This window comes from Eschrichtius robustus, chromosome 18, assembly GCF_028021215.1.
Source record: "Eschrichtius robustus isolate mEscRob2 chromosome 18, mEscRob2.pri, whole genome shotgun sequence".
In the NCBI taxonomy this organism is placed as follows: domain Eukaryota; kingdom Metazoa; phylum Chordata; class Mammalia; order Artiodactyla; family Eschrichtiidae; genus Eschrichtius; species Eschrichtius robustus.
The window spans coordinates 6,125,472-6,152,252 of record NC_090841.1 but is presented as its reverse complement, the minus strand read 5'-3'; the positions used below and the strand labels follow the sequence as shown (position 1 = coordinate 6,152,252).

Genomic DNA, 26,781 nt, shown 5'->3' with positions numbered 1-26,781 from the left:
GAGTGGCCCCAACTTGCCGCGACTGGAGAGGGCCCTCGCACAGAGGCGAAGACCCAACACAGCCATAAATAAATAAATAAATAGATAAATAAATAAATTAAAAAAAAAAAAAAAAGATAAGAAAAGTAAACCAGAGAAGAGTCTAGAAACAAAGCTTGGAAAATATAAAAGACTGGTTAAGATACACAAAAGGTAGAATGAGAAGGCAAATTTCCAGGATAAAGAAAATACTGGAGAAGCAATATTCGAAGAAAAGCTTTGGGATATTCAAGAACTAGGAAATCCTCATTCAAGAAATCCTAAACAAGAGTTCTGAACAGAATAAGTAAAAACAAATCCCTTTCAATCAATCAGGTGAAACTGCTGCATGCCAAAGATAAAGAGAAAAACCTAAAAAGCTACAAAAGCAAAAAAAGATAAATTATCTTTAAAAAAAAAAGGACAATTACATTAACAGGAGACTGTATCAGCAACGCTAGACAATGAAAAAATATGCTCAAAGTAAGGAAAATAAAGGTCATCTTAAAGTTTACACACAATTTGCAAATGAGGGGAAAAATAAAGACATTTTTAAGGTGATTCACATCTCCTTGGTGAAAGAACAATTAAATGATCAACTTCAATACAGAAGAAAACTCCTTCCCCAAAAAGCACAGAATAAAAGAATGTATGGGTAAATCTGAATAAGCACTGACAGTGAAACAATTAGGCTGAGACAGGTTCAAGTCAAAGTGTAATTAAAATTCTAGGTTAGGGCTTCCCTGGTGGCGCAGTGGTTGAGAATCTGCCTGCCAATGCACGGGACACGGGTTCGAGCCCTGGTCTGGGAAGATCCCACATGCCGCAGAGCAACTAGGCCCGTGAGCCACAACTACTGAGCCTGCGCGTCTGGAGCATGTGCTCTGCAACAAGAGAGGCCGCGACCGACAGTGAGAGGCCCGCGCACTACGATGAAGAGTGGTCCCCGCTTGCCGCAACTAGAGAAAGCCCTTGCACAGAAACGAAGCCCCAACCACAGCCATAAATAAATAAATAAATAAATAAATAAATAAATAAATAAATAAATAAATAAATAAATAAAATTTACTTAAAAAAAAAATTCTAGGTTACTGTAACACTGAAAGAGGGCAGGAAGGACTTCAACAAGTTCATACTGAGTAAAGCATGCATGGTAAAATTCTAGGGGTGACCATACATAAAACCAAAACATAGTACGTAACATCCAACCTCTACCCTACACCGTATACAAAAATCACCTCAAAAATCTAAATGCAGGAACTAACCTATAAAACTCTAAGAAAACCAGCATATACTTCATGATCTTCAGCTAAACAAGTGTTTCTTAAGTTGACACCTAAAGCACACATAACCAAAGGAAAAAGAAAAATAAATTAGACTTCACTAAAATTTTAAACTTTTTGCACTTCAGAGGAAACCATCAAGAAAGTGAAAAGCCAACCCACAGAATGGGAGAAAATATTTACAAATCATATATTCAATAAAGGTCTAGTATATAGAATATATAAAGAACTCTTATAACTCAACAACAAAAATAACCAAATTTTAAAATTGGCAAAGGATTTGCATGGACATTTTTCCAAAGAAGATAAACAAATGGACAATAAGCATGTAAAAAGAAGCTCAACATCATTAGTCATTAGGAACATGCAAATCAAAACCACAGTGATACCACATTATACCTACTATGAAGGCTATAATCAAAAATAAGAACAGTAACAAGTGTTAGTGAGGAAGTGGAGAAAACGAAATCCTTACACATTGCTGGTGGGAGTGTAAAATAATGCAATCACTTTGAAAACAGTTTGGCAGTTCCTCAAATTGTTAAACACCAGCAATTCTACTCCTAAGTATGTTACCCAAGATAACTGAAAACATTATCTTCACACAAAAACCAGTACATGAATGTTCAAAGCAGCATTATGCATAACAGTCAGAAAGTGGAAACAACTCAAATGTCTATCAACTGATAAACAGGTGAACAAAATGTGATCTCGCCCATACAATGGAATACTATTCATCCGTATAAAGGAAAAAAATACTGATTCATGCTACAACATGGATGAAGCTTGAAAACACTGTTAAGTGAAAGAAGCCAGAGACAAAAAGGCCACACGTTGTATGATTCTATTCACACATAATGGCCAGAAGAGGCAAATCCATAAAGATATAAAGTAAATTAGTGGTTTCCAAGGACGGAGGAGAGGGGGAAATGGGGAGTGACTACTAATAGGTAGGTATGAAGTTTCTTTTTAGGGTTATGAAAATGTTGTGGCATTAAGACCATGATGATGGATGCCTTGAGAGTATACTAAACACCACTGAATTGTACACTTTAGAAGAGTGAATTTTATGATATGTGAATTACATCTCAACAAAAATAGTTAATACCTAAATTATTGCTGCAGGTGAGGGGAGAAGGATCAAGAAAACTCCATTAATCCAATGGGCATATGGGGGTGTGTGGGGGGAGGAGAGAGAGAGAGGAAGTGTGAGTTTGTGTGTGTGTGTGTGTGTGTGTTGGAGAGGGGAGAGAGACAAACAGATTGCAAAACACGAAATTCCACTTACATTAACTAGCAATAAAAACCTAAAATATCTAGGCACAAACTTACCTAGAATGTGCAGGACTTACATGAAGAAAAAGGTAAAACTCTACTGTCAGAAACAAAAGATAACTTGAACAAAAGAAAATAAATACCTGTACCTATTTGTTGTAAAAATGTCAATTCTACGTAGCCCTAACTAATCTAAAAGCATAATGCTAGCTCAATAAGAAAACCAACAGAATTTTTAATTAGCCAAACCAATTATATTCATTGGAAAAATAAGCAGTAAGATAGCCAGGAAAATTACTAAAGTAAAGCAAGTACAGAGGAAGAACAGAAAAAAGAAAGAAAGAAGACTGAAAAAGTAAAAGGAAGAAAAAAGTACTGTATAAGGTCACTGGATACTAAAAAAGTGATGAAAGCTATAGTAACAAAAATGTTGGATAAAGGCTCCTATGAACAGTGGGTCAACACAACAGAATCAGCATGAAACTTGACCCCAAATATATACGAAAAAATAAGCATAAGATAAAACTTCAGGGGAGGAGATGGACAGTAGTCAGATATGCCAACTTACTAGCCATCCCTAAATGACAGATTGAGTAAAGATAAAAGCAAACAGATGGTTATTTAGATAAAATAAATAAAAGTGACTCACCCTTCCATTCATTACACCCATAAAAAAGACAAATAAATATTCAGATTTAATATTTAAGAGTTTAAAACGAAAAGTATCTCAAAGAACATTTTTTTAAATATAATGTTATGAAGACATACAAAACACAAAGGTCAAAATAGAAAATGATGATCAATTTAACTTCTTCAAAAAATAAATATTTCTACACAGCAAAAAAAGATATTTGTAACACTTAGTAAAAGGCTAATCATCTTATTATATAGTTCTTAAAATCATTAAGAAAACAGAAAGCAACCAATAGAAAATGGACAAATTATACAAGTAGTCAGTTTGCAGAAAAGAAAATTAAATGCCTCAAACATATAAAAAGATGCTAATATTCACTGATAATTAAAAGAGATACAAAGTAAAGCCAGCGTATCATTGGCTCAGATTGGCATAGATTAAAAAGTTTATTTAGACAATTACTAAAAGGGTGGATGGCTGAAGAGTGGCCCCCGCTCACCGCAACTAGAGAAAGCCCTCGCACAGAAACGAAGACCCAACACAGCCAAAAATAAATAAATAAATAAATAAATAAATAAATTTATTAAAAAAAAAAAAAAAAAAGGTGGATGGCATATAAATACTGTCATACATTTTTAGGGTCGACTGTTACAATCTCTTTTGGAAGAAAATTTGGCAATACCTATCAACTAAAACCTTTTAATTGGCATGATAATGATAAACAATTCAAACCAAAAATGTCATAAAATGAAAAATAAAAGCTATAAACTCCATTAAAGTGTATATTTTTGTCTTGCTCATCTTTGTGGCCCTCAGAAGTCACTGAATAAATGCCTCAGGAACAAATGCTAAGGTGGCTTTTAAATCCCTTCTAGGAAAAACAAATGTAATATTTTCTGCTCTCAAAGAATTTTTAAAAAGGTGTCCTCTCAGATACAAATGTATCTAAGATGCCAGAGCAAAGATCCTCCTAAATATGAAAACATGAGAAGCATCCCTTTTAAAATCAGGTACAAGACAAAAATGTCAACTACGACTTCTGCTGTACAATCCCATACTAAAGGCCCTGGCCAATGCAAGAAAACAATAGAAAAAAGATTACAAAGGAAGAGATTATCATCATTATTTGCAGGTAAGTGTTCAAATTTTATATACACACACACACACACACACACACACACACATACATATGTATATATACATATAAAAGAATCTACAAATTATTAGAAACAGAATGTCTCAAAGTTACAACACACAAATGTCAATCACATATTTTCACACTAAGAATAATGAACTAGAAAATTTTTATTTTTGAAATGCTGAATTATAATACCAACAATTACCACAAATGTGTCTCAGAATATCTTACAAAATATATGTAATACTTGAACACAGAAAATTATAAAACTCTGTGGAAAGGCATGAAAGAGGACCTGGAAAAAAGAACTGGAGAGAGAGCCCACGTTCATGGACAGAAAGACAATACTGAAATCGTGACGATCCTCTTGGATTCATCTAAAGATTCGATACAACTTCCCTCCAGGCTGCACCAGGCTGCTTCAGCGATCCACAAGGCTTCAAGACCATCCCCTCCTCTGGTACACTCATCAACAACCCTCCTTGTCAACACCGAGCTCTCTAAACCCCACCCTCACAGTAAATTCCAATTCAACTTTCTGAAAAATCTTCTTACTCTATAAAAATTCTCCTGATACTCATGTTTAAAAATTATTCCCATCATTTTGTACTTTATCTTTTGCTGCAAGTAGCACACAATGCAAACTGTCTCTTTGCAGGGAAGAACTGTGCCTTAATCCTCTCTGTATTCCCAACTACACACGTAATGGCACGGTGTCAGCACACAATACATTTATCGAAAAGAAAAAAGGAAGAGGTGAAAGTTTCCTGTTCTTGGTACAGCAATAGCTACAATCAGGAAATGAAGAGTGCCAACACCAGAATTAACTGAGTATAACAAGTTGGGAGGAGAAAAGCAAGTGTTCATGCTATCAAGTGGCATAGATGCCAGCTGTCACTATTTAAAAGCAAATGTGAAACAAGCAAATGTGAGAGAAAGAGAAGAATTTGAAGAATTTGAGGTGAAGGACATTCTTGTAGCACAGCAGTCTGATTATTCTAGTACTACTCTTTCCAGATCTATGTAGCCTGGGTAAACCTAGATTACACTCATGTTGTTAACTAAAATTGTTAATGCTGTTGTAACTAAAGTTGTTAACTTTAACAAAGTTCCAATAACCACATTAAATCCTCAGTAATAAACTGTCATGTGTGGCTACACTGAAGAGAATGGTTTAGATTAGAAATCACCAAAATATATCTCATACTGAACAGATGAATGAATTAAAGACAAACAGAGGAAGCGTTATCTTCTTAACAATAGGACCAATATTTGGGGCCTCATCCAAGAGAAAATCATAGTAAGGAATTTAAATGATCATATCCAGGAATACAAAAAAAGAAGTTACTACTAAAGATATATTTCTTACTTTACTGATTTTTTTTTAAACCAAATTCCCTAATCACACCCCCTCCCAAATAAAACAATGCACAGTTTATAGCCCCAAAAACAGACACTAAGTTTATACTCCTAAATTCTAACAGGATCTTAAACATATAATGAATTAATAAATCTTTTTCCTTGATATTGCTTATGACAACTTAAAGGGTGGGTATAAAAGGTCAACTCCAAAATTGAGATCAGAGTGCTCTTCTCCCCCCTCCCTCCGCCACTTGCTCTTTCAGTGAGTCAGAGACAAGCTTTATTTCTTAATCCATTTCTATCCACTAGCTGTTCTTAGCAGAAGGAGAAAGTGAGTTTAAAGAAAGTGTTTAATTGTAGTCATTGACAATTAAGTCTGTATGTCATGGAGTTATCTGCAATTTGATGCCACCTGCCAGACAAATCCCCAGGATACTCCAGACAGCTATCCTATATGCAGGACAGACTTCTACTGCGTAGAACTTTCTGAAATAAAATGTTAAAAATTACAGAACAACATCAGAAATGCATTAAATTCTCCGTATGATGGTGATGACTACTGCATAAATAAAACTGCTTTAAAATATAATCCCTACAGTTTCTCAGTAAATTTAGTAACAAAGATCCTTGACTGGCATCCCTGACTGGTGGGGGGCGGGGGGGTCCCCCAAGACCACGTCCATGTTCAGAAAGTCACTGGAAGTCAGCACGGAGTTGCACTCGGGACTAAGATCCACCACAGCAATGTAGTGAAGGTACACATCCAGATCGCAAGGGGCAAGGACACAGGTGGAGACCACAGGGATTCATGTGTGGGCTTCCTTATGCGCCCTTCCTCACGAGCGGTCACACGGCCCACTCTTCGCCCAGGAGCACAAAGGCTCAGAGAAGCACCCAGGGTTTTTACAGGTGACTGGTCACTGCCCAGCACACACCAGAATCCCACACGCCCGGATGGAAAGCATGTGAGCAGCACAAACCACACTGTTTGCACAAAGAGTCTAGGAATAGTAAACCGCCCTAATCAGTCAGGGAAAGACCGCAACACTCCCCAACTCCGAGGTCCCAGACATCAGCCAGGGCCAACCCTGCAAGCAGGCTCTGTTAAGGACACTGTGGTAACTCACTTCCGCACACACACCTGGAGTTGTCTACTACAGTACAGCCACTACTCTTTCATAATTCGGCTCTATAGTGTAGTGAATACTGCTACAGACAAATATACGGGCAAACGTTTTGTTTCTCACATCTAAACATACCTCAGGGAAGAGGGAGGAGGGGAGAAAGTAAGCTGTAAGTCAGGGCAATGGATTTACGTTGATTCCACTACGTTTTGTCCATACACATTGAGAAAAATTATATAATTAGAGATGTACACTCCGTGGCTAGGAAATATAGCAAAGAAAAATTAAATATAGCTCATGTAAAAAGGAGCTGAACCTATGTGTTTCATCAGCTCCTTTCGTTAGTATCTAAACTATCTAAACACACACCGTAAAAGTGAATATGTATGTTATAGCTTAACTAGGATTTCAACTACTAATGTTAATAGAAAAGATTTTATAATATCATTAGTTGGCATATTTTAGTTTCTAGTATACTAAAATTATAGAAGCCATTCAAAATGTTTACTTATGTAAAAATTAGAGGGGAATTCCCCGGTGGTCCAGTGGTTAGGACTCTGCGCTTTCACTGCCGAGGGCCCCGGTTCGATCTCTGGTTGGGGAACTAAGATCCCACAACATGGCCAAAAAAAAAAAAAAAAAAAAAATACATGTGTTGGGACTTCCCTAGTGGCTCAGTGGATAAGACTCCGTGCTCCCAATGCAGGGGACCTTAGGTTCAAACCCTGTTCAGGGAACCAGATCCCACATGCATGCCACAACTAAGAGTTCACATGCCACAGCTAAGGAGCCTGCGTGCTGCAACTAAGGAGCTGGCAAGCCACAACTAAAGGAGCCCTGGAGCCACAACTAAGACCTGCTGCAACTAAATAAATAAATAAATAAAATAAAAATTGGAAGTATATGAAACAAACTTTATTCTTCATAAATAACTGTTGGACTTCTAGAGTAATCCCAAAGAGGATCATCTGGCTATGGCTTGGTGTATACATCACAAAAACAGCTGCTTTCAATTTCAATAGCTTAAAAACTATGCACAGCCTTTGTCCCAGAAATTCTAGCTCTGGAAAGTACCCTAAAGAAATAGTCCTAAATCCTGAAAGACACTTATAGTTAAAATAAATGTATATAGGGACTGCCCTGGTGGCACAGTGGTTACGAATCTGCCTGCCAATGCAGGGGACACAGTTCGAGCCCTGGTCCGGGAAGATCCCACATGCCGCAGAGCAACTAAGCCCGTGCGCCACGACTACTGAAGCCCGTGTGCCTAGAGCCCATGTTCCCGAACAAGAGAAGCCACCGCAGTGAGAAGCCCGTGAACTGCAACAAAGAGGAGCCCCTGCTCGCCGCAACTGGAGAAAGCCCGCGCGCAGCAATGAAGACCCAACGCAGCCTAAATAAATAAATAAATAAATGTATAAAATAAAATAAATGTATATATACACAGAGCATATACATATGTGCTGCTTTTTAAATGCTAACACTATAACTCAACATTTTAATAGATAAGTTTTTAAAAACTGAATGCAATTTGAAGGATAGAGAAAACACTATCAATCTGAAGTCTATTAAGGTGGTAAGAATGGTTTTAGGAGAAAATACCTCATTATAAGTGATGTTCTATGATGTACACTAAATTTTTCCCATGACACAATTATTTAATTCGGTTAAGAAATAAAGAAAAGCTGTTTGAATACTTAATAACTTTACCTTTAAAAAATGTCTTTTAAGTTTACGTTCTGAATAACCTTGAGCATATGTTTGTTTGCACAAATAACATCTTCACTGCCTTGAATAAAATACATCAAGTTAAAAAGCCTAAATTTAGAAATCCTTAGTCAATATTTTTGCTTAATGAAAATCACCCCATTGAGTCACACAAATTCATATAATTACCTACTTCAATTTAAAGATAAATAAGAATCTACTTCATAAACTGCCAATAGTTTGAAGAGAATGTTTTACAATTTCCAATTTTTAAGCCAGAAGTAGACTAAGCTTCTCCCCTTTCTACAAATTAGACAACTGGGGCCCGACACAGCTCAGGCACATAAACTCAGTGAAGGTAGAAATGAAGCTAGAATCTAGGTCCCTGGAGTGCTATTACAACCCAGTGGAGCACTCCATGCTGTTGAATTTAACCCAAATTTAAAACCCTGAAGGCCACATAAAAATAATGCACCTAGAAGAAAAAGTTATAGGGAGAAAATGTGATTAAAGGCATAAGAATTGTCAAATTTCAGAACATATAAAATATTAAAGGAGGGGAGGATGGTACAACCAGTTCACAACATTTCTCTGTTCAAGTTTCTGGATTTCTACAATAAGCCTCAAAACTATACTGTCAATCCTAAAAGTTTAGGTACTGTGAAAAGAAACAAGTCATAGGAAGCTATGTATAACCTCTACAGACAAGGGTGATTCAGAAAATCCTTGAATTTAAAGACAATTAGAATTAGAATTTAAAGACTTGAATTAGTGTTTCTGAGGATTCCTAGCAACATGAAAGTCTGGGCTATTTTCTTTATTAAAGATTTTTTTTTTTAAGTTTATATGTCTAATGATATTAATTCCGCACCCCCCCCACCCCCGCCAAAGGCTATTATTACACTAATGGGATGCATTTTATAATAGATGGCATCTAAGAATCCAGGGACTAAATGGCAATAATCCGTCAAGATGTTGCCATTAAGTAAAAAAAAAGTAAATATTTTACTAAATTTTATTTTGGGGACATTTTACCAGCACTTTTAAGTCACAAACACAGGTCAGAAAACTTTAAAAAGTGGACATAAATAAAGATTTAACTGAGACAACCATCATATAGCCATGCTCATATTTTAAATGTGGATCTAATCCTCAAATAGACTGTACAAAATAAAACAAACCACTATCCAAAAAGCAACAGGATTAGGAAGTAAAAGCTAAGATAATATTAGTCTTTACAGTCTTTACTTCTTTCCCCATAATAATTCCATCATTCAATCAAATTCAGCTTTGTAGATAATTATCAAAACTGGCTAAAACTGTTATTAATCAAAAGTACCAGGCTTAAGGTAATAATAATCATGCAACTAATGAACCTAAAGCTGAAATGTATAAAATCTCATTTGTCTAAGCCCAATTTTCCAAATTCTGACATGATGAATGATCACTTCCACTTCTAGCCTAAACAATAATCAACTCAAATACTGACTAGGTAAAATTCCCATTATTCCTATATATTTTAAACCATACTAACTTTCAAATGATTAAAATAAAATTAATATATTTATAACCCTTTAACTCTTAAACCACAAAATTATTTGTTACCACACAGATGTATATACCTTTGGCCAAAGAATTTTCCTGTATCATGCCACACCCTGTTTTTAAAAGCCTCCAAAAAGACAATCCACAGTATTCCTGCATAATTTATAATGGCCTAGAATATTAGGATAAGAAAAGTTTCCTTTCTATAGCTTAAATCTCTCATGTTTCATATAAAAAAATCCATTTAATTAAACATTAAAATTATCCTCATTTCCTTGAAAACTGAAACTAAAAAAATAATGTAACCTTTTAAGGTAAAAATTGTTAATTATCAAAATCACAGTATTAGCCATAAGCCACGATAAAAATTATTCACTAATCTAGTAAAATATACACTAATCAAGTTAAGTTCAATTTAATCCTAAAAGTTGCAAGCCACAAATGCAAACTACCTTTGCAAAGATGAAACAACCCAAATGCCAAAAGGTTTACTGGAGAGAAATGTTTATAACCCCATGTGGAAAAAGGGTAACTCGGATTCATAAGTAGACTGCTAAAATCCCATGCTGACCTCTCAGGAGCATACTAATTCTTGCTGGCAAGAAATAGCAGTAAAATTTCTACACTTTAAAGAATTGTTTCATTAAGTATGGTGATAAAATGAAAACAAAGTCAGTAAGAATACTGATGTCAATTGCCAGAACTGATTCCTTCACAAACCCTGTTTTCACAACAGCAACCCCTTATGATTAGGGGAATTAAAAGTTGCTGAACTCAACAATCCCTTCAGTTAAACAAACAGACCCCTCAGAGCTGTCCAACGCTGCCCAAACTATCCATCCTTTAGTCGAATCAGTCAGTTTCATGAATTGTAGGATTTATCTTCAAGTCCAGGGCTGACTCAGAGGGTAGCTTGTTCCCTAGAGAAAACAACCAACAAAAATCAGAACAGCTACTGCTCATAAGCTCTTTCAACACCCAAGTGGAAAGGACAACTTAATGGGTCCAAAAAAATAGTTCAACTTCCTTTCAGCTACAGGAGTAGCCAATAAACTGAAAGCATCTATATGCCATAGGCAGTTCTTGGTTAAAGCTTTCACTCAGTTACAGTAAGAAATGTTAAAACTAAAAAGCTTACAAGAGAAGCTATCGCACACACCATAGGGTTTCTCATCCAAGAAGAAATCTGCAAGGACTATAAACGGAAAGTATTTCAAGGGCCAAAGCTGTTATTTTGTTTTGTTTAATCTTTGAAAAGCTGCCTTTCGTGTGCGTGCGTGCGTGCATGCGTGTGTGTGTGTGTGTGTGGAGTGGGGGGAATTAAATATTTCCACCCGGAAGCAGTCTACATGTCTAGGGCACTAGCTTTGCTTATGGCCATACATAAAAAACTAGTGAAATGTTACTTAATTCCCTAAACGCAAGGTCCTCATATTCACTAGTCAGAGAGAATATTCCGAATTAAAGGATAAAAAGAGTAACATGTTCTGTTTCAAGACATGCAAGAGTGAACTGCCCTCCCTATTATTTCTAAAAACCAAAATATCAACATGCACAGCCTTAGAGCCTCAAAATATACCACAACAAAACGGGGAGGGGGGGGCTTTGCATTTCATGAGTTAGGGGTTCTGTCTACAAAAATATGTTGTTATGAAACAAAGAGGGAAAAAACCTCCATGAGAAAGGTAACCAAAGAACTCAAGCTACTTTCAGAAACATTATTTTGTCCTTTCCGGCGCATGAGGCTAACAGCTTTTCACAGAACAAACACTCCTCAAGACCACCTCCAGAGGGAGGCGTGAGGGTGGCCAGCACAACTTTCCTTTCTAAAACATGTATTCCTTATTTATTCGTGTGGGGGAAATTCTCATCAAAACTTTTCCCTTGTCACTTCCAAGCCGTAATATGGAAAATTCTTGACTCTCCACCAAGAACCTCAGTGCCTCAGAGCTCAGATTTACGGAGGACAAAACTAGTAGTGACTACACACTGTCTTGAAAACTACTCTTTTGAATATAAGCATCTGACAGGTTGTGGGGTTTTTTGGTTTGGTTTTAAAGCCTTACTCATTCCTCATTTTCCCAGCCTCTCTCAGAGAAAGGAGAGTTAAGTCCCACTGTATGTAATGAATGGTACCTGTCATAAACCATCCGGGGAGAAGTCACCGAATGGCCACTCAAATCATTCCCTGTAGTCTGTGGTTCAGGTGAGAAAACCAGCGACCCTCCCAGCTTCCTTAACCTGAGTACCAGTGGATCGCTTCCCATCAAGAAACAGGGCTCTGTGCCGGTGGTTTTCAATCTGCATTAAGCAGAACCCTAAGCTTCCAGAAATGCTTCAGGGCTCTGTAAATTCTTGATTTGAATTTCATCTGTTTTTTTCACTTTTAGTAAATCAACAATAAAATCACAAATGCAGGTCCAAATGAGCATGCATTCTTTTTTTAACATACTAGAGATCATCACCAACATACTTAGCTTGTGTTGGGTTAGGGTATTCTCATGGAGGCTCAGAATAAAGCCTCTCTCCCGTCACCCCTCTGTATATACATGGATCTTTTATTAGGAAGGCAGTGACTGCAATAATCTTTATTTAAATGCACATGCACTCAGAGAAAATTGAACAAATGGGTGCACAACTTATTCATGTGAATCATGATTTTTATGTTACTATGTGACAGAAAATACAGAAAAGGAGACAGGAATATAAGACTAATTACTGTCCTTCAGCCACCGATTTCAAATTACTGGGTTTGACATAATACCACATAGACTTGCTATACTCACTGAATAACTTCATGAGTAAGTTTAATAAACCTGACCCTGTAGATGCCAGTTTTATCTGCTTTATATAATTTTAGCTTTGGGGACTGCATACAGGCTTCACAAGAGTTCTGCTGCTTTAAAAAAAAAAGGTTTGAAAACCACTGTTCTCTAAACTCTAATTAAGCTTTGGTATTCCTGGCTCACAGGTCCTCTAGGGGCAGAAATGGTAATTAAGTCTTAAGTTTCTGATGCTTGCTGAGCTGCAGGTGCCTGATATCGACGTGCTCCCGGCCAGCTGTCCAGTCCTGTCTCCTCTCCCCCCCCCCCGTCCTGACAACCCTCAAGAAACAATGTGCCATGGACTTCTATACACTACTAAATGTAAAATAGCTAGCTAGTGGGAAGCAGCCGCATAGCACAGGGAGATCAGCTCGGTGCTATGTGGCCACCTAGAGGGGTGGGATAGGGAGGGTGGGAGGGAGATGCAAGAGGGAGGAGATACGGGGACGTATGTACATGTATAGCTGATTCACTTTGTTATAAAGCAGAAGCTAGCACACCATTGTGAAGCAATTATACTCCAATAAAGATGTTAAAATAAAAAAAAAGAAACTGTGCCAAACTCAGGGGTGCTAATGGCAAAGAAAATTGGTAACATTTTAAGAAAGAGATACCAGGTACTTCAAATACATGGCATTTTATCTCAGTGCCATTTTTCATTCAGTTTTCCAAGTTCCTGCCCAATCTAACCTTTTTCACTTGCCTAGCAATTTTAATTTGAAAAGGAAATGCCACTCTTCTGATATTTCAGAATGGTGGCTTCTCCACATCACACAAATGGCAAACTTCAAAAATATTTCTTTGAAACTATAAATGAAAAAGAAACTCCACATAACAAGAGCAGTGACCAACAGCCTAAGGTAGGGAAACAGAACCATCTATGTGAGCTAATTAATGATGATAGTTTACACTGTCATGTGGAATCACTGCACGCTGGTACCAATGCATAGTCTGTCTAAAAAAAACAAAGTGCCAGTTGGCAAAACGCCTCGCCTTATCCTATTCCCTCCAGGCGAACTCTGTGGGCTCCCCTACAACCAGCATTTAAGGGTAATGCCTGTTCCAGCAGGACCCTGCTTCAAGCCTATGGCTCGGTACTGCGCCGGACGTTCTCTTCACACCTGTTCAGTCTTTACCTAACTCAGACTGAATTACTTTATGAAAGTCCACTGACTGAGCGAAAACAATTCTCTATCATGGTAATAAACTGGCTAAAACAAACAGAAAAAAAAAACATAAACGTCACGGATTCTCAACTGTCTGTGTTAAAAATGTTTAAAGAAATCCTATCTATCCTTGAAAACCCATCTTACGGGTTTTTCCATGAAACTTCATCCTGGATAACCTCATTCGAATCAGATAAAATCTCACCTTCCTGCAAACTTTCTGGAATTCTGAACTTTTTTTTTTCTCTCAAAAGGTAGATGTCAGAATCTCCTGTGAAATCTTCAAACGTACAGACAATGGCAGTGCTCCAAATGTGGGGTTTCTGACTTCGTAAGTCTTACGTGGGGACGGGGAAGGCGTATATGCAAAGCACCACAGGCTGATCTGCAACTACATACGAAAGCTTACTGGAACCACTGCAGGAGATCAGGCACTGAGCAAGGTTCCAGGAATTCAAGAAATACGATCTAGTTCTGATCTCATGAAGTTCATACTTTACTCATAAAGCCCACGACAGTGCTTAAAATTTTTCAATTTTAGTGTTTACTCTAGGTCTCCATGTGTGATCACAGTAGTGGATAGAATGATAAAAATGCTTCCAGAAGCATTTAACTTTAAGTGAAGGAAATAAATAAAACATACAGACAAAAATTTAAAAACATTAAGAGATACTGAAAACATTATAGAAGCATAGATATGGAAGACAGTAATAATGACTTCAGAAGTAGAAATGGCTTTGAAAGGGGGAGAAGAAAAAACAAACAAAAAAAAAGAGGCATTTGACCTAATCAATGAAAAACAGGCAAGATCTCAAGAAACTGAAGAGCCTTCCAAGTAGAGGAAGGCACAGAGATGGGAAAATTGCTGGCCATTTTCAAATACATATTCTCAAATAGGATACGTATTTTATATCAGAGGAGGTCTTCCATGAAGAAAAGAAAGCCGGTAGTCATTTAATAGTCATTTTCAATTATTTTAATTCTAAAAATATTTAATAAGCATGTAGACATAGTTCCTTCCACAAGGGAGCTTATATTCCAGTAGGCATGAAGAGGACCACTCATTCTAATACAAAGAAAAATACAAGTTCAAATTGTAGTAAACTCTAAATAGGAAGTAAACAGGAGAATACCATGAAAAATAATGATGGGGGGGCTTCCCTGGTGGCACAGTGGTTAGGAATCCACCTGCCAATGCAGGGGACACGGGTTCGGGCCCTGGTCTGGGAGGATCCCACATGCCGTGGAGCAACTGGGCCCGTGCGCCACAGCTGCTGAGCCTGTGCTCTGGAGCCCACAAACCACAACTACTGAGCCCGTGCAGCAAAGAAGACCCAATGCAGCCAAAAATAAATAAATTAAAAAAAAAAAATGATGGGAAATCTCCTTTACATTAGTCAAAGGCCCTTCTCTGTAAGTGAGATTTTAAGTCACTTTGTAAGTGACACCCAAGAGAACGGAAGGAACCATCCATGGAAAGAACAGGTGAAACAGTACATGCAAAGAACATGAGCCAGAAAGGAGCTTGACATATTTGAGGAAGACCAGTATGGTTGGAACTGAACACACAATGGAAAGAGTGAAAAGGTGAGATTAGAGAGGTATGTAAGACACAGATTATATACCATAGTAAGGGACTTGGAGTTTATTCTAATGACAACTAGAAAGCCATAATGTGATTACTTTTACTTTTACGAAAATATAAAGAAAAAGTAAAATATGTTTACCGATTTATGGTAACATTTCAATTATTAAAAATTGTATTTGATTAGAAGTACAAATATTCTCTCTTCATTACATTACACAATAAAAATAAGTTTCAAACACACTCCAAAATGCTTTCTTTACTTATTTTTTTAAATATAAATAACCTTTAATAAAAGCCATGTGTTAATATAAATGTTTCAGACATTACATGAAATTTCTAAAAATCTTATATTTGTATTTGTATGGAAATATGTTAATATAAATGTTTCAGACATAAAAATAAAAACAAAAATAAAAGCCATGTGGACCTAACCAATATAAATGCAACTCAGATTCCACCTCTGATTTCCCCCTCAATATCTAGAGAATTTCAGCAACTGACTTCTATAAGCATACTTCATTTTAGTTGAATATCTACCTGTGATAAAAGGTATTTGGACTACCTGGATATCAGAAACACTGTAAGCATTAATAAAACTATTAAGTGTCCTAACAAAAGTGTCCTATTAAGCTTCCTCACGAAATTTAATCTCATTGACCAAATTTAGGAAAATACTGTCAGTTCATACTATGAGTTTAACCCAAGTTGTATCAGCCACATACTCGTACACAATATTTGATGGAGACCACAGCCTGCACAACTGTTTCGCTTTCCATGTCTACACACAGTAATCCTCCATTGGGCCTAACTTCAGCCTTACCTCTATCAAGAGCCTCATTTCCATATGAGTTTTCATTAATTAATTCAACAAATATTAGAATATTATGTGTAAACTATAGTACCTAAACCTCTAAAAATGTGAATAACTTGTCCAGATTTTTAACTGTCTTAAAAACAACTGAATTACAACTTTAAGAACTATCCCCTCTGGCCTGTATGTTAGGTCACTTACTTGGATCACTATAATATTTGAAGAAATAGAACAGTGACCTGCTTGCCCCCAAACCTGACAAAATCATCTGAATTAATAGGATCTTCTCTAGCCTCTGCAATGGTGTCAATCTCTTAAATCATAACACGTACATTATTTAAACAAAGAGTCAAAACAAAATGGGAGGAGGACAGGTGTTAGCTACCAAACAAACTCTTCTGGATCAAAAGAACCATTTTTCTTCTCAAGTGACAGTGAACGTTTATGACTAAATGGTATGCTTCATGCATCGATAAATTATGTTGTATTGTTTATGAACAATAAACATACTCCAAGACAACCATGTCTGATTATAAAAAGTTATAGATAGTCACAAAAAATAAGATTAATATTAGTTAACAATGTAATTTTAACTTTAAATTTCTTTCCAACAAATAAAAGCTAGTAACAAATTAAGAAGAAAAATTAGTCTGGCTTCAAAAAATGTTGTTATTGAATCAATAAACACTTCTTACTTCTTTAACATTAATAACAATTTAGTTGACCTTTACATAAAAATCTTAAAACATACATATTAAAACGTAACATGCAAATAAAAGATATCTGACTACTAGTTCTAGATCCATGAGGTTTAAAATTTTAAACAGCCACGGTACGTATGCTATGCATTTTTCAGACATTCTGAAAAATTTATGAGATGTATCAATAATTGATTTACATTATGTGTGTCCCATGAGCATTACTAAGGTAAAAGAAATCCCTGTGGCCTGGTTTCACTTAAACGGTATTTGTGACCTTGGCTGAGCTTCAGGAACCCCTGTAACAATTAATTCAATGGTTACTTATCTGATAACTTCAGTTACTCAGAACACAGACTGGAACCAGAAAAGCGAAACCAGCCTCAGCCAGAGAATAATTTAAAGCCCCATGCACCTTATTCACAGGCAACAATTCAAGTCCTTGCCTCAGTCTTTTTCTTATTTAAAGAAAGCAGCAGATTAGGAGAAGAAAAGGGTTGTAAGAAGAAAGAGGAGAGAAGGCAGCACAGAGCACTAAGTAGAGCAGTAGTTCTCAAAATGGAGTCCCTGGAAAAGTCAGCAGCATCCCCTGGAAACCATTAGAAAAGGAAATTCCCTGGCTCACCCGGACAGACCTACAAAACCAGCAGCTCTGGGGATGGGACCCAGGGAGTGCTGGGTTGTAACAGGTACTCCAGGTGATTCTGACACAGACTCGAGAACCACTGTCCTAGAGACAGGAATACTAACAGCACGACAGAGTCACCAATAAAAAGCCAGTAAGAACTCACTAACATGGTTCAAATAAACTTGTCTGGGTATGTCCATTCAAGGTACTACATTCAGGCACTTTAATAGACTCAGAGAGCAAGAGAAATTACCTCCAAGGAGTTATAATCTAATTGAGGTAGGAGGACAATGGAAAGGGTGAAGAATCCAAGTAATTATGTAACACTGAAGCAAACTGCTCTTCAAACTCCTGTTACCTAAAAAGTAGCAACTGTATTCTGGTTCACTATAATCACTTGAAGCACATCAAACTGAGCATGAGTCATAAAAGAAAAGTTAATTCTGTGTGAAGCAACAGAAACTACAAATTTTGGAAATCTTTCTTTGAAAAATTGCTGAGAATATAAAGTTTTGACAATGAAAGCCATAAAGCTTCTTATATCCAAAAATTCAAGTATGATGGAAAGCTTCATTTTCCATGATGCTAGATGAATCAGTTACTGTAGCTGTTTTGGTGATTTCTTTAAAGTAGATACAAAAGATGCAAATAAGATAATGCCCCAAAATGTATTTATAGGAGATAACCAGGGTCAACTTAAAATTCTGCATCCAAAGAAGACTGGAGCATGTAGGCCAGCTGCTTAAAAAGATGAAAGTCTGGATTTTGGAGGACAGTCATGGTTGGAGAAACTTTGCAGACAATTTCCAGGTTTGTCCATAACAACTTCCCACTCAGGCTCCTCCATGCTTTACCCCTTCCAGCTGACTGGAGAGATGCCTAGAAGCCCGTTGACCTGGGTCCTTAACTACATGGAGAACAGGATCCCAGACAACATGAAAAATCTGTCCTGGACTGTTAAAAAAGCAAGAAATAAATTTTTGTCATGTGAAGCCACTACATTTTGGATCTCCATGTTTCAGGAGTTTAGCCTACCACATCACAACAGTGGGCAATAAGATTATGGTCCAAAGTAACTATGGCTTAGGGAGCATTTTGGTGACAACAATTATATTAATATCCTATTGATCTGTACTGTTTTCTAAAAGGTACACCCCCCCCCCCCGCCAAAGGGACTATTAGTCACTAGTTATTATTTATAGGAATACCATTCTAAAATCTGGATAACCACACCTCAAATATGGGAAGATGTTCATGAAATCATAAGAAAATATCTCATTTCCGATCAATGTGTAAGAGATTCATGACTAAAAAATCAAAAACTAAATATTATCACCATCAACATGTAGTCCACATCTGAGTTTCTGCTAGTATACATGGCTGGATTTTACATGCCTGTGTGCACTGGGGGTTTTAAAGGGATACGTCTCTCTGATTCCTCCTCCTTTTACTAAGACCCTGCCCCATGCCCTACTGTAGAGTAAATGCACATCCAAAAGGCAAAAAGAGTAAGAAAAAAAGATGACTTTCACATATGAATATGACTAGTCAAGCTGAGAAGAATCAGGGAAAAGTCAATAAAAGAGGCTGCCACCATTCAATTCATTCCTACAGAATTAGAGGACCATTCCTGTCTAGACATGTTACACACAGCATGGTAATTTTGTCCACACAAACATTCTCTCTCTACTAAGTACCTACAATGCACCACTGAGCCAAAAGGTGAAAGAAAAAATGATCCCTGGAGGTTTCAACCTATCTGACTCAAAGGAAATAAAAAGACTGACTTCTAACTCTCCACATCCAGCTGAGAACCAAGAATGTTCTTGGGCATTCGTTAATACATGCTGTCTCTCCCTGCCTCTCAGTTCATTCAGGACCTCTACAACACTCTGATTCACCCCAGACCCTAACCTTACACTGCTGAAACAAGACCCCCCTCATCTGTACCTGCGATACAAAGGATTTTCTATTTACACATACTACGTCAAGGAAGTCCATACACCTTTTAAAGTCCTTTTTAAGTCTAGTATCAATACAAAAATCAAACTCTTCTCTCCTTTTTGCTACTTCTCATCACTGTTTTCCTCTCTGTCTCCTTTCAGTGTGCCTATCTATCTCCTATTGATCAACATGTCACAAAACAATACAATTTTAGATTAGAAAGACTTCTAAAATTATCTAATATTATCTTCTTATAGAAATGAAGACGCTAAAACACAGGGATCAAACAGCACGCTGAAAGCTACATAGCTACTTTAGTAGAAGAACTGGTACCACGTTCCAAAGGCAATCAAGTCACGAGCCAATGAAAGCAGCCCCTAAACAGCAGGAGACGCTGCTACAGTTGTAGATCACTGAACCTATAGTTGAAGGGAACCCCTACCCACTCCCATCCAGCCCTTACCTCTCAGTTAAGGAACAAGTTAGCCAATACATGAGATGGAGACAGGAAGTCCACGATAGACACGCTCAAACCTAACAGGACACATTCACCAGGGATTCCCCAGCCAGCAGAACAATATCCACTGGCAGCTACTTGAAGCCTTACCTGGCAGGTCTCCAAGCCAGCTGCGGCAGCCACATGCCCCTCGCGCCATTAACGTCTCGCCTCAGTGTCCTGAAATTCCCAGCCAGGAAGGAAATACAGCCAGCAGGCACTCCCAACCCAGTTACGGCTCTACAGTTCTACTGTTAGCAACCTTCCCTGGGACGTCACCATCTGTACCCATAAACATGCATACACCGAGCAGCCCCCATCTAGGATGAGCTCAACATTACAGGGCAAGGTAAAGGCCTTCTTCACAAAAACCTCAGGGACCCCTGACCTTAACTATAAAGTTTTCTTTTATTTTTTAATGTAGAAAGCAAGCCCCAATTAGAAAACCTGGACATGTCTGAGTGATTCTGCTGAATATACCTGAAAAACAAAGTAGTTACAAAAAATGGAAACATGCAATTTAAAGATAATACAAATGTTTTGACTGGTTTTAAAAATGTTTTAGCATCTCAAAACACACAGCAACTCTAGTTCTGATAAAGTTAAACTTTCAACAGGCATATTTCTGTTCCTCGTGTGACAATACACCTACACCCTCTTGAACACTTGCATTATTTAGGAGTTCTTCAAAGATGTTTACAGGATCATTAAAATTCACTGTAATTAAGAGATACCCACCAATTAAAAATTTTTCTGAGATAAAAATGAAGCTTAGTTAAATGAGCATTTATTAGGCACCCTCTTTATGCCTGAATTTGTGCTAGATAAGAAATGACTCCGTCCCTTCTTAAGGAATTTGCAATGTGCTTAGGAAATGTAGACTGACATTTACAACAGTTAGAAGAATACTTTAATGGTAAACTACCTCTGTTGCTATTAAGGGTAAAAATAATTCAGAGAAACCAGTTCAGATGGAAATATCAAAATAAACTCATGGTAGGATTACTTGACGGTCCCACAAAATTCATTTAATGAAAAATAATTACAAGGAAAATCTGTTTAGAGTTACATCACATAAAACAAGGAGATGTTTTAGAATTACCTAAGTATTTTGTATAATTTTTATTTTCAATAATTATACTACTTAGTAAAACATAAAATAATCTAAAATGATAGCTTATAGTTTTTATGCCTTGAGTGATTTTAATGTAGGGCCTAAAATACAGAGAGAAATTTGAAATATGAACTTAGATATTTACCATCTGCAAAACCATAGCTTCAATCCATTAGCAACCTATTTTCCCAATGGTACATACACTCCTTAGCTGGATATCAGAGTAGTAATACAAGTAGGTAGACATATCTCAGGATTTAATTTTACCCACACTAGTGTTACAGCATTATGACCTACAAGAGGTTCCTGATTTTTGACTTACACAATTTATTAATTTTAACAGTATTTTCCCAGTTTGCCCTCTCTCTTGTTTGCGTCAAAAACAGATCAGTTATATGGACACACACATACATACAACTAGTCTAAAAAAACAACTGAAAGGGCTATCATGTAGAAAAGATTTTAATTTATTCTATTCAAGGAAAAGACCTAGGACTAATGGATAAAAGATAGACAAGACAGAGTTTAGTTCAACAAAAGATCTAATTTTCTTTTTTATTCAAACTATTAAAATGTACACTGGGCTGCCTTGGTTAGCTACTTAATTCTTTATTACTATAAGTGAAAAAGCAGAAGCTAGATGATAATCTCTCAGGAATGCCACCTCTAAACTGGCACAAGGCTGAACCATGGAAACCCCAAAGGTTCCACCTAGACCAATGACCAGTGTCAGATTACCGCATCGGCCAACTACTATGCAACTGAAATGAATGAAGCCTCCATTTCTTCATTATGATATAAAACATCATAGAATCAGAGAACTTTATTCTGTAGCACAGAACTTTAAAAAAAAGATCACCTTTCAACATTAGAAGTATAAGAATATTTTTAAATAGTACATTATATATATTAAAAGTTAAATATTTTTCAACAAGAATGATGGATAAATGTTAATTTTCCCTTTTCTTTTCCCTTCCTCTTTTTCCCCATACCTTGCCCAAGCCAAAAAATAAAGAATATAAGCCAATTTTACCTATCAATTTGGCACTCTCAGGAATATATAAGAAACGATTAAGTGTTTCAAAAAACTGGATCTAAAAATATACTTCAAAATTTTTCTAAAATATTATGATTAAATTTTAATGAAGGAATACAATTACTTAATAATGATAGGTTTAGTATAATAATTAGATGCTTCTCATCAAATCAATCATCTGAGATTACCATAATAATTTACAATAAAATATACTAATGGTCCAAAAATCTGCACCATTCTCATCTTGAAGGAATGAATATTTGAAAGTACTAAAGAGTCACTTATGGCTCTCTTTCTCATTTATAAATCAATGACGGCATCTCCAAATTCAAGAACTCCCCTCTACCTCTCCCAAGCGTACACACACAATCAAGCAGAACGAGAGATGCTCAATTCCTGAGTCACAACTGTGCGTTAAACCACCAGGTGACATATTAGAACACTACCCAGAAACGTACGCTACCTCTCTTAGAATCACCTTCAAACAGACTGTGGCCAAGACTGAGGTAATCAAACTCAAAGTACACCAAGACTTAGCTTACCAAGTCTACTACCACATCAAAATACTCTCAGGAAAAATTCTGATAGAAAACCATTCAGCAATTAGTTCTTGTGATAAAATTATTTTTCATGGCACAAAAAATTAAAGTATAAGCTGTCTTTTCACATACTTAGTATAGTCATATTTTCATTTCTAAAGGCTATTCCAGAAATGTTTGCCTAAAGCTAGATCTATTAGAAAAATATATCTTTATACATTACTTTAAAGGTATTGTTACTATATCACACTCAGGAAATAAAATTTTGCTAAGGGTGTGTTAAACCAGTGATTCTTAACTTTTGGAAGGCTGTGGCCCTCCAAGAGGATAATAAAAGCTGTGACCAGAGAAAAATGCGTATTCACAAATTAAAAATATGCATATGATTGTAGGGGTTCTCAAAGACAATTAAGCCCAAGTTAAGTGCCATACCCCAAATACTCACTCTTATAACTACCTTCGTAGAAGACACTTAGAAATACAGCTATCGTTCTCCAGTTAAATGTACGGAAAACAACTAAACCTATAGCTCCTTCACTTCTTAAAATAAAATAAAATGTATATACAAGTCAATGGAAACTTAACATGTGCTGCATATATTTAACACTTTCAAATACCTTTTAAACCCAATTAGCTATTTAAATTCAAATAATTTTTGTATAAAGTTTTACTTCTTGCATTACAACTTTTTAAAAATACAAATCATGTTTTTAAAGTGATCAAGTTTTAGAGGAACCTGATTCACTCAAGATCCACTTTGTTCCATGCATTACGTTTTTCTTCCTTACGATCTGAGGAAATACAAAATCTTAACATCTACTCAACTTTGCTCAAACATTTTTACTTTTTTGGTCGAAGGATATATTTAAATATGTATTTTTTCACATATAATGAAAATGACATTACTCTAGTTTACATCTGAGTGCCAAAATATTTAAGGTTTCATATATTTTAGGAAAACAGTAATTTGACATATTTTCAAGGGTAATAATTTCTGGAATAGAAGTTGAAAAAAAGAGAAAATGAAACTTTATAACTGAAAATTATCACTAGGTTACACCTACAGTAGACAAGGAGGATTAAAAAGATCAGTTAAATCACCACTAAGGCAGGTAAATAAACTTCTACGACCTTTCTTATTCTACAGTCTTAAAGCGAAAATACCAAGAACCTCTCCTAGGCCTTGAAAAAAATATTTATGGGTAAGAAGTAATGGAAGACACTGAAGGGATAAAATGTTTTTCTGAAAGTACAGACTTAATTTTGTTTTCCTTTGCTCATCTCCACAGAGTGTTAAGCCATTAACTAAAAGGAGAAAATATGGAGAAATAATAAATGCAAAACCATTAATCACTCCAGTATTTTTGGAAAATATTTTAGCCTCGTTGATTGCCATTTGAATAAAGAACAATTTTTAAGTAGTTGGTATAAAGAATTCAGGAATACATTTAATATAATATACTGACCTATTTCCAATGGTTCCAGACAGTAATTACTTTCATTAATAGGAAGCAGAATGACCATTTTAATGTTAGAGCTATGTAGAAGAAGAGTAAATAGTTTTAAATTAATTCATTTCATCCTAAATTTAGGTTGTGAAATCCAATTGGGACCAATGAAACACCTACCTACACACAAGTTAATAACAACTGGAAACCTTAAACAAATACCACAGCATTAACAGATTTTGTAATTAAATGTTTTCAATATCTAAAATTCCCTTTGACATTTTTAACTCCTCCAGTATTTAAAAAGCCCATCTTTTAGCCTGAACTAGTCTGATCAAAGATGTGAACAAAATATTTACTTATGAGACAAGGGAAAATGTGCTGTTAGGCCAAAATCAATTGGTGCTTAATTAAGAAGGCCAAAGGGTTCTGACTGGCGCATGGGTTTCGTTACTGTGGGTGCTTTATAAACACTGCTCTGCAGTCTGGACAATCCCTAAGGAAGTTCAGATGTACAGCTGACATGTAGATTATGCTCTTGTAAACAATGTGAACACACCTCAATGGGAGAAAATCATAGCAGCGTATTACTTACATATTACAAGTAAAACTTTAAGGCTACCAGGGATATTCAATTCTGACACTGCTCTCTAGGGAAGAATGGAAAATGTTTACAAATTTAACTGAACCTGAAAAGAGCCAAAGTAGAAAAAAAGGTAAAGGGACAAGTAAGGGGGAAGGAGTTGCAAGGTATATCTCAAGGCCCTCCACACAAAATTATCTTAAAAGTTTCACCAGAAAGGTATGTAATTCTTGCTTATGTTTAGTTAATAAAATGATCAACTGCTCATTGGGGTGGGGGAGGATGAGTGGGAGATGAGTGGGAAGGGAGGGAGGGAGAATGAGATGGAGAGAGGGAAAGAGGGAGGGAGAGAAGGGGAGGAGGGAGAGGTGAGGGGAAGTAGGCATTGATAAAATCCTTGGCAACACAAGGTTATTAAGCCTCTGAATACACTTGATACTTTATACACTAAACCGGATGCTCTGTTCCATAAAGTTATCATTATCTTCTCTCATTCTTCTTCCCAAAAAGGTCCTTGATTTCAATATCAATATCAAAACCAATGATTTATCACCATTACTGATTAGATTAAGCCCTGGAAGCAGTATTAGCTCCAGGCTGATCTAGATAGATCTTTTGGCTTCATTTAATGTATATAAATTTCCTTTTGTTTCTGTTTTTTTAAACATTCAGGACCAAGTGATGATTTTCCAGTACAGGTTCTAGAAACATAATCTGGGTGGGTAGCTCAACCATTTCACAGACACAAGACAATCTGCTCAGCACTTACTATGAATTCTATATAATTCTGCATACATTACTTGTCTAATTAAGGTACACAGCAGTAGGAATGGGTGATGTTAATTATCTAAGAAAACTTTCATACTTTGATATGTGTTTATGTTAGAAAGCAGAATACAAAATCTGCATGAATTTTTAGATAAAAGAGGGGAACTGCTAAGAAGATAGGGTTCTCAAAGGGTTACTCTGAACTATGCCTCAGGATCCCTGAGGTATAAGTGCATTTCTTCAAATTCTTCTTCTGCCATTTTAGGTAAACTTGGAAGAAAGTGTTGAGATGTACTGTCTTCCCTATCTCAAAGACCCCTAATATTTCACATTTCTTTCCTACCATTGTTTATAATACCTTACCCAATTTGAATTACTGCTACAGATTTATAATCAAACACCTGAAAGGCAATACATCTAAACTTTTATTTAAAATGATATAAATTATTTTTTAGAAATTTATTTCAAAAGGAGGACCCTGACGCTCTTACAGAAGTTTCTGAGTGAAAGAGCATTACCATGAACTTTAAAAAATAGAGACATACTATGGCCCAGATAGACTTTTTTTCCCAATAACCATTTTCTCCTTTAAATTTATTTTTGTGCTTTTTTAAACACCCTTATATTTAATTTTTGTTCATATTTAAATTCTGCTTTAAAATTTTCAACTACACATTTGGTCTATGGTACCAAAACCTAGAACATAAAACTCATAATGTGTTCAAATATGACTCACTGAAGAATACAATTTCAGGTCTGGTAAACTACCAGCAAATGTGCTTAGAGACTTGCTATCTGGAACTCACTGGAAACAGTTACTCAACTTACCTGGGGCTAATCCAGCAGCAGCAGCAGGAGTCCCCAAGGATGGGTGAGAGAACATTTGAGAGAAGGCAGACGCATGTGCCTGGGACGCGTTACTGAGCCTGGAGGTTGATCCTCCTTTGGGAATAAACTCGCTTGCAGTAGGATTTGGTGTCTATTTAAAAATCAAATATAGTAAGTTAACACATTTTAAGCCCAAAAAGACACTGAATCTACTAGGCATTAT

General features: G+C 36.3%; 1 protein-coding gene across 13 annotated transcripts in view; it reads right to left on the bottom strand.

Moving 5' to 3' along the window:
- The window catches only part of PAN3 (poly(A) specific ribonuclease subunit PAN3), a 118,660-nt gene that overhangs the window by 40,039 nt on the left and 51,840 nt on the right, over window positions 1-26,781 (bottom strand). For all 13 annotated transcript variants that reach the window (XR_011070929.1, XM_068526307.1, XM_068526308.1 and 10 more), the window contains one exon: window positions 26,559-26,709. Coding sequence is in view for 12 of the 13 variants with exons in the window: in XM_068526307.1 (XP_068382408.1) it covers window positions 26,559-26,709 (151 nt within the window). In the remaining variant the exon portion in view is untranslated. The remainder of the gene's footprint in view (window positions 1-26,558; window positions 26,710-26,781) is intronic.